General features: G+C 33.7%; 2 protein-coding genes across 5 annotated transcripts in view; one reads left to right on the forward strand and one right to left on the reverse strand.

Moving 5' to 3' along the window:
• Window positions 1-4,228, reverse strand: part of LOC125667971 (protein canopy 4-like) — an 8,513-nt gene extending 4,285 nt beyond the window's left edge. The window contains exon 1 of the mRNA XM_048901688.2: window positions 3,859-4,228. Coding sequence (XP_048757645.1) covers window positions 3,859-3,961 — 103 coding nt within the window. The 5' untranslated portion in view covers window positions 3,962-4,228. The remainder of the gene's footprint in view (window positions 1-3,858) is intronic.
• LOC125667969 (actin-related protein 2/3 complex subunit 1A-like) lies at window positions 4,215-13,125 on the forward strand. Of its 4 annotated transcripts, none has more exons than XM_048901685.2 (13): window positions 4,215-4,364; window positions 4,629-4,705; window positions 5,667-5,818; window positions 6,080-6,185; window positions 6,964-7,081; window positions 7,320-7,379; window positions 7,623-7,729; window positions 8,008-8,110; window positions 8,497-8,572; window positions 9,017-9,117; window positions 9,428-9,514; window positions 10,368-10,458; window positions 12,864-13,125. In XM_048901685.2, exons 2-13 carry the CDS (start codon window positions 4,642-4,644, stop codon window positions 12,900-12,902), a joined length of 1,104 nt encoding a protein of 367 aa, XP_048757642.1. In that variant the 5' UTR covers window positions 4,215-4,364; window positions 4,629-4,641; the 3' UTR covers window positions 12,903-13,125. The 4 variants fall into 4 exon arrangements, with proteins under 4 accessions (XP_048757642.1, XP_056019175.1, XP_048757643.1 ...); XM_048901686.2 differs by having other exon boundaries at window positions 4,222-4,360; XM_056163200.1 differs by lacking the exon at window positions 12,864-13,125 and having other exon boundaries at window positions 10,368-11,893.
• The last annotated feature ends 476 nt before the right edge of the window (window positions 13,126-13,601 follow it).

The following is a 13,601-nucleotide window of genomic DNA, read 5'->3' on the forward strand; positions in this document are numbered from 1 at the left end:
TCCTTTAATGATAACCTACCTCTCTATGAAATACGAAAGTTAAACTATTCAAGATATTTAGTCACAATGAAAGCAATAAAAGACCAACTTCTCCATAAACTATGGGCATCTTTATATTATTTAAACAACTACATTTTTGATGATCAGTCACAGTAGCCTAATAGTTAGGACATTTGTAACTTAGAGGCCTGGGTTTGATATCAACGCCACATAAAATATTAACCAGAGGTAGTGATTATTCATTCACCAAGCACTAGAAGTTATTCTGTGTTATCATGCATATATATTTGGTGTTTTTATTTTCATTACATTTCATTTTCATCTTATTTCATTTATTCATTTTTTATTACCACATATATATATCCGAGGAATATAAGGAGGCCGGCTCTTTCTTGTAGGAGTAACTGTCCTATGTCATGGTAAATATTGGGATGACAAAAAACCCTCATCATTCACTGCCTCCAGTGCCATGTATAGGTGTAAATTTGTGGCACTTAACCTAATGCTGTTAACGTCTCTCATGAGTGAAAAATTCTCAAATGGGTCTTAAAAAATCATACATACAAACAAAACCTTTATGTAGAATGTGAAAGCTGCATATTAAAAACCTTAAGTTTTTCTGATCAAAATAAAATTACAGGAACAAGAACAAAACAAGAGGCCCAAGGGCCACATCGCTCACCTGAGTCACCTTGGCTCATATTTAAAGATTTTCCCTATATATTTTTGTATGCAGAACTTTGATCCCCCATTGTGACCCCATGCAACCCCCGGGGGCCATGATTTTACAAACTTGAATCTGCACTATGTCAGGAAGCTTTCATGTAAATATCAGCTTTTCTGGCTCAGTGGTTCTTGAGAAGAAGATTTTTCCTATAAATTTATATGTAAAACTTTGATCCCTATTGTGGCCCCATCATACCCCGAGGGGCCATGATTTGAACAAACTTGAATCTGCATTATGTCAGTAAGCTTTCATGTAAATATCAGCTTTTCTGGTTCAGGGGTTTTTGAGAAAAAGATTTTTAAAGATTTATCCTATATATTAGTATGTAAAACTTTGATCCCCTATTGTGGCCCCATCCAACCCCCAGGGGCCATGATTTGAACAAACTTGAATCTGCACTATGTCAGGAGCTTTCATGTAAATTTCAGCTTTTCTGGCCCAGTGGTTCTTGAGAAGAAGATTTTTTAATGACACAACTCTATTTTTACCTTTTCTTGATTATCTCCCCTTAGAAGGTGGCCTGGCCCTTTATTTTAACAATTTAGAATTCCCTTTACCTAAGGATGCTTTGTGCCAACTTTGGTTGAAATGGCCCAGTGGTTTTTGAGAAGTCAAAAATGTTAAAAGTTTACAGATGGACGGACACACAGATGGACAGACGATGGACTACGGGTGATCAGAAAAGCTCACTTGAGCTTTCAGCTCAGGTGAGCTAAAAACAGTTTCACAGTTTTATTCTTTTTAAGAAAAGCAATTTCAATCATTTTCCAATGTTCATTCTCAAAGGTGCCATTGACAAATTCATCATTTCTTTAAATCCATATAATATATAACTCTTTCAAGTTCATCATCCAAATTTATATTGTCATTGTTCACCACTTCATGGTGTCTGAATGACATGACTGACTACCCGTTTGACCTTATCTTGCACTCAACACTTGATTCAATTTGACAATGTATTCATTATCTAAAAGCTTTTTAGGGATGAAGACTTAATTAGTGAGTATAAAAGTTTGAACCATCACTGGACAGTTGGTCCAACTTGTTATGAGAGTGAAGCAGATTGTGAATTTGCAGCTTTTTTCTGAAGGTCCAATGTCTTTGACATTCATTGCCTAATAGTATAAACTATGTTGCAAACTTTTCAACTTAATAGTTTCATAATGAGAGCAAAGTCTGTTGTGACCTTGAACTTTGACCGTATGATAAATAAAGTGCACCGCCACGGCACATGATACGCCCGTCACATATTGTTAACAGTATAGATTGTACCCATTAAAACATTTTTTTATATATCAACTTAATTAAATGTCACAGTGACCTTAAAGTAGAATGTGACACACCTTCTACCTAAGATGCATTAGTTGACCAATTTTGGTGATTCTAGATCTAATAGTTTTCAAGTTATGAGCCGGACAAGTTTTTGCCATATATGGCCATATCTTCTTAATGAAAAGTCACAGTGACCTGGTTTTAATGTGCGACACACCTTCTACCCAAGATGTATCTACAGACAAAGATTGATGATTCTAGGCCTTGTAGTATTTAAGTTACGGGTCGGACACGAAAAAGCTAACAGACGGACGGACAGACAGACAGACGGACATGAACGCCATACCATAATACGTCCCGTCTTAAGACAGGCGTATAAAAATTTATGAATGTATGTTTTCCTTCAGTATTCAACTACTTTTGTATACAATGTCAATATGAAGTTTTATGTTGAAAACTGTTAAACATACCATATCACATAAAAAATGATGACTGATGGACAGATGGATGTACAATTAATGTGATTCCTAAAGAGCTTCCTGAATCCAATGTTTTTCAATGTGAAGCCCTAATGAAGTAAGTTTACAACATTGTCATACCCAATATAACCATTAGTACGATAAGGTCCAACATTAATCTAAATGTTTGGACCATTCGTCTGAATGAGAATTTGATGTAGAACTGCTCTGTCCAACATCGAGTTTCCAATGGATCGCTTGACTTCATTGTATTAATATTTACAAGTACTTGGGTTAACTGGTTATCTGTAACTAGTTTGTTCATCAGAAACCCAGCTCATTAATTTCTGTGATTATTCAGAGACTTTGTCATTACTCCTACCCCTCTATAAGAAGAATTGTAATGTTTACATCGGTGACAAAAATGGCATATATTGATCTAATACAAATATTGCTGATATGAATGACATAAACGGTGATAAAAAGGTAGCTGAGATAAGATTTTGGGGAAAACCTTATCTACCCTCCAAATGGAAAATCAAATTCTTCTTTTACTAGGGTATAACATTGTATTTATTGATTTTGTCTTGGGAACATTCGTTTTTGGTGGACACTTGGACCAAACTTTTGTCTATAATGGCCTTTGGCAACATGATAATCCCGAGACAGGTCCAACAAAATGCATGCTGCCCTTGACCTCAGTCAATAAATGCATTAATTATTAACTCTTTCATTGAAGTCTGTCATACTAATACACAATGCAAAATCATGTTTTATTCTCAACATAACATCAGCTGGATAGTACTGTTCAACATTTGCATTATACATATGCATAGTAAGAATGTTTAAAAGTTAATTTTGATAGTTCTTAAAAAGATATTCAACAACGAATAGGGCTTGTAATGGAATTCTACTCATACTTGAAATATGGTGGGCCAAAAAACATAACAAAAGACTCCTTATCTAAGCACTTTGAATTAAAAGGAAGTGTATACTTATCAAGTACCAACCAATCAATAACAGCCAAGTGTACTATCTGATTTTGCATAATTTATTCAAGGCTACATAATTTAACTAACACTCAGCACTGTTTTTTGTTTTTTTTCAAATATAAATATTAAAAGTCAATAACAGATGTACACCATTTTTTTTTTTTTTTAAAGAAAAGATGATATTCGAAGTAGTCTAGCTTATATAGATCTATATATAAATATCCATCTGCACTTTTCCTTAATTTAAATATTAAAATACAGTCATCCCAAATTGAGATTAATCTTTTATTATCTCGTACAAAATACACATCTTTATATTTGCATAACAATACAACTTAGGGTACTTTACAGATATTAACTGTGGCCTTATATGCAGACAAATAGAAAGTAGAATAGAGAAAAAACACACCTTCGCACATGCTTGGCAAAATAACTCCTGATTCATCGTCTTCTGCTTTGTTGATGACGACAAAATAAAGAATTAAAGTCAAAATGAACTGAAAACCACGCATGTTTAGCTTCCAAGAAAAAGAGCACGAACCTCGTTTGTGTACATGCCAACAACTTACAAGGAATTGACAAGGAAGACGGAAACTGAGTTTGCCCTTTCAACTTTCATTTTTAGGAAAAGCTAGTTTAGTTTCGTATTTTTCCTCATCACAAATAAAAAAAAAAATATTTTAAAAATTCGTAGATTGTATTGTTTAGATTTGACAAAGATTTCTTCCTTATGCACATCATTAATGCACCATTAGTTTTTTCTGCTCAATTTCCGCAAATGAGTCAGGGGGCGTGCACTTTACTTTACTTCCTGTTACGAGTACCACAGTGATCGTGTGGAAAATTTTGATTTGAATAGAAATTCGTGTTGACTGACCAGAGTCCACGAATTTAAGATATTTTGTCCAAAAGTAGGTATGTTTCTTCTAATATGGAATGCAATGTCCATAAAATGAATGATATGGGAGGTCGGAGATAGATTTTTAAAAGATTACTGACACGTTAGAATTTCCTCGATATTTGAAACGGTTTCTATTTCCTTAATCTGCCGATCAACATTCAGTCTTAAAACATATGTTTGATTACTTAATTTCATTTATTGTTATCCACGATGTAATTTATTGATGTTTTCTTTGAAAACTGATAGCAGATTGATGGATTTTATAAATTGTTTTTTAGGTTAATTTGAACAATGTCTGCTCACAGCTTTGGGGTAATTCCAATAACCTGCCATGCATGGAACGGAAAAGGTTCAGGTAAGTCACACTAAAGCTTATTACATTATACAGATAATGAAGAGACGTCAGCTCAGTCAATGCCCAATGGTAATACTAAATGTTTAGCTGCAGAACTAATTATACCACTTGTCGGTCCACAAAGCCAGGGCTTGTCACGAAATTTTTGTCTTATTGAAATTTGACATCGTCTATTCTATATTTACACAAGGAAGGAATTGGGAATCCCAAAAATCACTAACTCAAATTTTCATTCATCTTTTTATATTTCAAGGACGTTAAATCTTACAATCCCGGTCTTGATCAATCAAGGATAGATAATAGTTTGTAAAAAAAAAAATTCTAATATCTGTTTGCACCATGAAGAAGCAAAAATTGGTCAATTCCATTGTACAACAAACCCGAGCTCAAAGGCCTCTCGGTCACCTGAGTATCATATCCCATACATAGACCATGTATTTAGTTTTTCTCACACATGTTTGAGAGCAGAGAACATTTTTAAAGATTATTTCTTAATAAAAAAATTCTTTGTGCCTGCAACACCCGTGATCAAAACATTATAACCCAATAGTACAGCATAAGAGTGAATTGAATTGATCAATGAGAACACATCTTCTATTTTGGGTGATTTAGGAAAAGTTCCTGTGGTTCAAAAACAACAGAAAATGCTTTACTTCTTCATATAATTTATTGCCAGTGCAAACAGATATTAGGTATTTTTACAAACTATGATCTTTCCTCGATTGATTGAGATCTGGATTGTTAGATTTAACGTCCTTGAATTATAAAAAGGAGAGGAATGAAAATTTGAGGTAACAATTTTTGGGATTCTGGATTCCTCCCATGTGTAAATATAGAATATAGAGGGTCAATTCGTAACGAGCTAGAAATTTGTGATGAATGATAAGGGAGTAGTTATTGATGAAGCACAAACTTAAAAAGTTTTGGCTCAATAGTAATATATTTTTATGTACTATTTCAGAAATAGCAATATCCAGGAGTGACCAAAATATTGAAATTTACAAAAAGTCACCCTCTGGATATGATTTGACTGCTACTCTGTCTGAGCATGGTCAGAGAGTTACAGGAATAGACTGGGATCCCAAGAACAATAGAATTGTCACCAGTGGTGCTGTAAGTTTGGCATACCATATATATTGTTTATAATATCAATGTAAACCAAGAAGCAGTGAAAGAATTTTCATGATTTTCATCTAAGGATCTTTTGTTGAACGGACAGGTGTAATTTTTAATGGATACAGATTGAAGTGAACAAGGAAATAGAATGGATTGTGAATTATAGCAAAGGAATTATACTAACTAAAGATTGATTTTGTAGTAGTATGAAGGTATACCAAGTCTATGTAACTGTAAATTTTACTTCTTTTTCTACAGGATAGAAATGCTTATGTGTGGGAGTTTCGAGATGGTAACTGGAAGCCTTGCTTGGTTATTCTGAGAATCAACCGGGCTGCCACCTGTGTCAAGTGGTCACCAAATGGTAAGTCAATGGTTAATGAACAGAGTGGTGGATAATCACTCACCTATTCACCAATGTAAGTACACTATATTTTAATGGAAAGGCAACCAAGACTTGAAGACCAATATATCTAAATGGTAAGTAAATACTCTGGACCTTGTGTTTGATTTATTTATTATCTGATGTCTTTGTTTAACTCTGCTGAAGTATTAAACAGGTAACTGTCAAAGATTCTTTTTGATCTAAAGTTGTAACAGTCAGTAACTACATTGCAATCATTGATGTTCATTTCTCCCTGAAATTTTCATCATTTTTTTTAGAACAATACTTGAGAGATAGTAGAGAAGGTTGTGTAAAATATCTTTTATCATTCATGTTGGTATCGTGCATATTTTGAATTTCATTTTAGATTTATTTAATATATAATATAATAATAATAATAAAATTTACATAGCGCCTTGTATAAAACAAATTACTCTAAGGTGCATTAAGAATAGGAATAAAACACAATAATTAAGATCAATAGCTAAAGTTGTTAAAAGGGGATTTAGATTTAGGAAATATTGCATCATAGGGTGCCAAATTGGAATAGGAAGGGAGAAAATGTGATAAACCAGACCAGGTCAGGATTTGAATATGTTACCCCTGAATCTCCAGTCAGGCATTTAACCAATTTAGCTATCTGATCACATGCAATTAAACCAGTGTAACTGTGAAACTGAATTAAGACATAAGTTTTACTATTGAGGTAAAAAGCAAGATAATTTTCATTCTGTTTTTTCTTCTTTTTTTTCTAAAGGAGACAAATTTGCAGTTGGCAGTGGCTCCAGGCTGATTTCCATTTGTTATTTTGAAGAAGAAAATCATTGGTGGGTCAGCAAACACATCAAGAAACCTATCAGATCGACTGTAACCTGGTATGACCTGTTCCCTACAATTTACAGCAGTCCACACGGTCTATACACTGCTTAGAATATTTTGAACATGAAATATTCAACTGTTGTGTTATAAATCTTTTAACTTGAAAGTGATGTGTTGTCATTTATTTTATTTAATAAGAAAAACAGTCTAACAACATCTCTTGCAGAAATCTATATACAAACTCTATGGTGCAACTGCAATATTATTAATTGAGTTAAAATATTTCTATTATAGTTTAGACTGGCATCCAAACAATGTGTTGATCGCTGCAGGATCTTCAGATTTTAAAGCAAGGTAATGTTTTTTAGCCCTAGTCTAATTCAGAGAGGATGTTAACAATGTTATAGTTCTGATGTTGATTTCTAGTGTGTTGTACTCTTTTCAACCATCACACATTGATATATTGTAAAATGATAAGTGATGGCAATTGTTTAGAAGAAAATTATTTTAATGTGAAAATGCTATAAAATAAAACATGTTCAAAAACATGTTTCATTAGTAATTTAATTTTCATAGTTCTTTTTTTTTTTAATGTAGGATCTTCTCTGCTTATATCAAGGAAATTGAAAGCAAACCAACAGCAACCTGCTGGGGGGCCAAAATGCCTTTTGCAAACTGCATGTTTGAGGTTTCCAATGGAGGAGGTAAATGCAGAAATAGGTTTGATCAGATGGGCGTGTCATTGTGTTGTGTAGATCAGTAAAAGATTTCAATTCAACTTTGACGCAGAGAAAACCATTTTTTAAAGTAAAAGAAATAGTCATTGAATTCACTGGAAGCAATTGATACACAAGAAAATGAATTAATGCAAGGTTACCACTGTATTTCATTAAATATTTAATACTGAGATTAAAATCTTTCTCATTGTTGAAGTTTACTGGATATGAAATTTTCCTGATATTTCTGGAAATTTTTTTTATAGGTGGATGGGTCCAAGGTGTTTCTTTCTCAGCAAATGGTGACCTGTTGGCTTTTGTGGGTCACGATTCCAGCATCAGTGTGGTCAATGGAGCCAACCAACAACAGTGAGTGTTGATGCAATCAAAATCAGCAAATTTTAACATACTCTACATAGCTTTAAATTCCTGCTGCATATTTTCACATTTTCTTGTCTAAATCCAGTTTCATACAGCTTTAAATTGACAGTTTTTATGACTGTTGTAGATAAATATTATGATTCAGTTATATTCTCTCTAGTTCTGTAGTCCATGTTCATATTTTTATCCCTTGATTCTACTATGCACTCATCCTTCAATTAGTCGAGTAAGTTTGGCCCTTAAATATGTTTATTTTAACAGACTTAAATCTCATTTTTAGCTGTTGAATACCACGTTTAGAGCACAGCATTTATGAATTTTGATTTATTGTTGAATAGTTGATACAATTTTATGATGATTCTAAAAATTTTCAGATTAGCTGTACTGAAGGGATCCTATCTTCCTATGATGAGTCTAACATGGGTGGGAGCCAACAGTATTGTGACTGCAGTTAGTAACTTATGGCAATACTATGTTACAATATTTGCCTTTTCAGAAAAGAATGATTGAAAATAAAGGGTGTAAATGTAGCGGTCGGCCGGGTTCGATCACAGGTGGCCAGTTAGCTCAGTTGGTAGAGCACCTGACTAGAGATTCAGGGGGCCCGGGTTCGAATCCCGGTCTGGTCCGTTGCATTTTCTCCCTTCCCGTTACAGATTTGGTGCCGTTGACCACCCCTGGACTTGGAGGGAGGAATGTAGCGGTCGGCCGGGTTCAATCACAGGTGGCCAGTTAGCTTAGTTGGTAGAGCACCTGACTAGATATTCAGGGGGCCCGGGTTCGAATCCCGGTCTGGTCCGTTGCATTTTCTCCCTTCCTGTTACATAACAAAACAAAAACAAAAAACCCACATGTTTCAGTGAAATGCAAAGAATTTTCATATTTTTTTCACAGGGCCATGACTGTCTCCCAAAATTGTTCAAATACAGTGATGGGAATGTGACCTTTGTCAATGACCTTGACATTCCAAAGGAGAAGGAGACTGGGACAATGAGGTTAGTTATTGATTTTTTTGTTTTTCTTATCTATAGTGTATTTAGAGGACAGATATTTGAATTGGAGCAAGATCCTGGGCAACAAAAAGGAAATCACAAAATTCTATACATGGTGTCTGTCCATTCATATGTGTGTATGTAATCCATGGTAGTCTTGAAATTACAAGGACACTGATGTTGACCCACCTCTTCCTGTTAAATGTGTTAACAAAATTTTTTTGGTGTCCTTGGAAATTATCAAGAAGAGTCAACTTTTGAAGAGATATATTTGAAGGCAGTAAATCAATTTTCAATTCTTTTCTTTTCACAGTGCCATGAACCGTTTCCGAAACCTGGACAAGAAGGCAACAGCGGAGGGCACCACTGACTTAAAAACGAAGCACCAAAATACAATCACGTGAGTTACAACACCAGAATGTATATTACAACACCAGAATGTATATTACAACACCAGAATATATATTACAACACCAGAATGTATATTACAACACCAGAATGTATACAAGGAAAATATTGTTTCAAAGTATTATTATGTTATACATGATAGACAGCAGGCATTTTCTATGTACTAAGCTTTCTTGATTTCTTTTACTGTAAGTTTTAAATGTAATACCAACTAATATTTTTATCCCTCTCCCTCAGGGGCATATTGTGTTTGTCCTGTCCATCTGTGTGTCTATCATTGTTAAAAGAATTGACATTGGTTATAATTTTTTAACTATTCCTTTGCTGGGGGCATTCATGTTTTACAAACATATCTTGGTTAATACATGAGACATACAATTTGTCATATTCAACAATAGCCACACCTGTTCTAACAGGACTAATTAATTAAATCTGCCTCCTAAGTCCTTACTAGGCATATTCAAAGTTACCACTGTTGCATCCACACAAGCTTTAACAATTACTGAACCATAGTTTTGAAGAAGAAAAAATTGCGACCTTGACCTTTTAGAAATGTTAGAATTGATCAAAACGCGGTGATTGGGTCAAGTATGAGCTTGTTTAGTTGCCTTGTTACAGAGAGATAGACTGGACAATAACTTTGCAAATATTCTCCTAGTGGCCTTGACATTATCCAAATTCTCAAGATAATGGCATTGTTCAGATAGTATATTTGTAATGTACTTCCAAGGACTGAAAGCTTGACCTTGTTGACATCCCTTAATCCCTTTAGACTTTGAATTAACTTGGGACATAATAATTTTAAGATCATGTTGTAATGTAGATGTTATTTTGAAATTTTGCAGGCAAGTGTCTATTTACTCAGGAACTAAAGACAACTGCAGCAAGTTTTCCACTACAGGAAAAGATGGTCAAATGATTGTCTGGGATGTTAAGGTACGGATTATCACATTCTGTCTACACTTCAAGATCCAAGGCCAATTTTTTTTTTAAATTGTTTTACGGATTTCAAAATTTTCAAATCCGTTCGGAGGCGGTAAAAATTATTTAAAAAATACAAATGACAAAATGTTAAGTAATAAAAATGAACTTGATTTGAGGTCTATGTTTTATTGTCAATTTTATTCTCTTCACAGTCAGCTTCAACGGTGGTATATAGCGACTATATGAGCGCTTTGGCAACAATGCTATTTCCTTCAAAAATGTTTGTTTATCAAATTAACTTTCTATCACTCTCAAATATTCATCATTTACCATTCAGTTATGTAAATCCCAAAATAAAAGAACCACTTCTTTTTTCCATTCAAAAGATGGCATCCATGACGTATATAGGGATGCACTAATCACCTGAAGTACCAAAATCCTGACTGACCTTACCAAGCATATATTTTGTCTAAAAATTTACTTTTAAGTTTTAAAGTCTTATTTATGAAGTCAATTAAGGTTATAAATAAAATTCATGAACTCTGTCAACTGTCATTCAAAAATTATGAATTTTATATAAGTCAGATCAATTCATTGTTGGTAGTCAACAAATTTGCATACAGTGAATGAATAAATCCATGAATTTATGTTGAAAATGTTTTCAACCTCCTTCAATATATGAAGAATTACACATAATTATAAAGAATATATCTTTAAAATTCATAAATAAGAATTTAAAAGTGTATCCATGGCAAAATGTATGCTTAGTAAGGTCAGGTAGGGTTATACTTGTTTAGGTGATTAGTGCAACCTAATGTACGTCATGGATGCCATCTAAAAATAAATTTTGGTTTTTGTTTTGGGATTTACATATCAAATTGGTATGCAATGCATAACTAATGCTAATCAGAAGTTAGTTTCATAAACAGATAACTTATTGGAAGCAAATAGCATTGTTGATAAGGTGCAGAATAATTGTTAGCACTGGCTAAAGTTGACTGATATTTCACACATGACACATGAATATTATGAAAAGTAAATTTTATTTAAAGTCCGCTTTTTGGAGGACTGTCCCGATATTCAGCGGAGGCATCTGTCCAAATATCCAGCCCAGCAGAATATATTTTTTGTTTTCTTTCTTTCCTTTTTTTTTTTTTTTTGAAAAAGGAAAAATACCATCATTTGGAATATAAAAAGGAGTGAAAACCATTTTATTTTTTGTCCAACATCTCAAAAAATCAGTGCGGCGGATCCGTAAACCAACTCAATAGAAATAAAGGCCCAAATATGCATTTAACTTTAGCTCACATTGACTAGGTTCAATTTAGCTATTCTGATCAAAATGTGTCCATTGTCTGTCATTGACTTTAACTTCTTGCATTTTTGACTTGAAAGAAATTATCCTTGGGTAGTAGGGATTCAATTTCATTGAAATGAATAGCCCAGCTCTTTTGCAAGGGGAGATAATTGGACAATAGGGTAGCATGTTTAAAAATCTTCTCAAAAGCAGCCGAACTAAGAATTGCTAGTTTTACTTGAAAGTTTCCTTATATGAAAGTATATTTTTGAAGCGTAGATTCAAATGTGTTTATACCATGATCACAAAATTCTCAGGAATAGGGGTACACTTTTTCTAACTGATATGGAAAAGTCCTTATATAGTGTATGTTTAGAGCTGTACATATCATGACCCCTAGTGATAAGACAAAAGGGGTAAAATTTTAGATAGCACTAGGAAAACTCTTTAAATATCATCCTCTCAAGAGTCACTATTGTAAAGTGTCAGATTAATATAAAAAGCATAGTTTTGTTGTGTAGATACAAGTTTCTTTACACCATGACTCCTAGGGTCATAGGGGTGGGTGGGGGTGCACAATAGAGAATGAATGGGAAGAAGAAATATATATCAACTTCTCGAGAGGTACAAGGGTACAATTAAATGAATATATAGAAAGATCACAAAATAATGTAGACTCTCGTTTTCAAATCAGTACCACAAGAGCTACAGGGTTTACAGATAAACACAGGTCTCTGAAGTCTCTTCTCAAAGCAAGGATTTCATTTCTCAATTTAACCAAGCATTATGAAATTCAAGTTTGTTAAAACCATGTCTCTTGGGCCCTGGGTGTGAAGACCACAACTGGGATTTAATGCTTTTCATAGGAATATAGGACTATTTTTTTTTCTTTTGAAAACTGCAGTGATTTAGTTAGACTTGAAAGTAATATGGAAACATCCCTAAGTATTGGGGATTCAGTTTTCTTCATTCCATGACCCTGGAGACGAAGCAGATCCAGGGTTAAAGTATCCAAAGCTTATGATTCTTTATATCCCTGTATGAGCAAGGTGACTCGGGTGAGCATTGTGGCCCTTGTACCTCATTTGTTATTTACATATTTTTTTCTTCTATTTTCCAGTCCCTGGAGAGTTCCATTGCAGGACTGAGGATTTCTTAATTCAACACCACAGTCTTTCAACGATATTTTAATCTTCAATAACATGAACCTTTGTTTTCCAAGTTACCTGTGACAGTCCTTAGCATAGAACGATTCATTTACATGATCAATAACACTCAAACCAACACATGCAATTTATGTATGGTTTATATATATATATATGTTACAATACTTCCTCTGTATTAATTTTATATCTACTTTTTAATTAAAAAAATGGTTTGGCTTTGTGTTTTTCTCACCTTAGTTACTCAGTGACCTATTACAACCAGAGGTGGATCCTTGAATTATATGGTGGGTTGGGATTGGTAATGAGTGCCTAAGGCAACATTTTTTCTAAAAATGAAGCCAAGGACTATATATGGTATACTTGCTTGTAGGCCCCCTTCATAGCCAATGTTTAATCCTTAATAAAAGTTGATGAATTCATATATGAGTTCATTATCACATTTATAACGTCTTATTTTCTTTGGAGTTTTAAAAAAAATACTTTGTGCCTGTAGTGTAAAGAGGTCATTTAAGTTGCCATAGTTCCAGAAAAGTGCCAAAAATTTTGACATCTTCTATAGCCATTCTAAATACCTGCTATTTTTTGGACAAGATTGATATTTACACACCATGAAGATATTAACTGAAAATCTGCATGCAAAATATTTTTCTTGTTTTTATATAAATACATTTTATATAAATACATGTAGTCCT

This window comes from Ostrea edulis, chromosome 4 (genome assembly GCF_947568905.1).
Source record: "Ostrea edulis chromosome 4, xbOstEdul1.1, whole genome shotgun sequence".
Taxonomy (NCBI): Eukaryota; Metazoa; Mollusca; class Bivalvia; order Ostreida; family Ostreidae; genus Ostrea; species Ostrea edulis.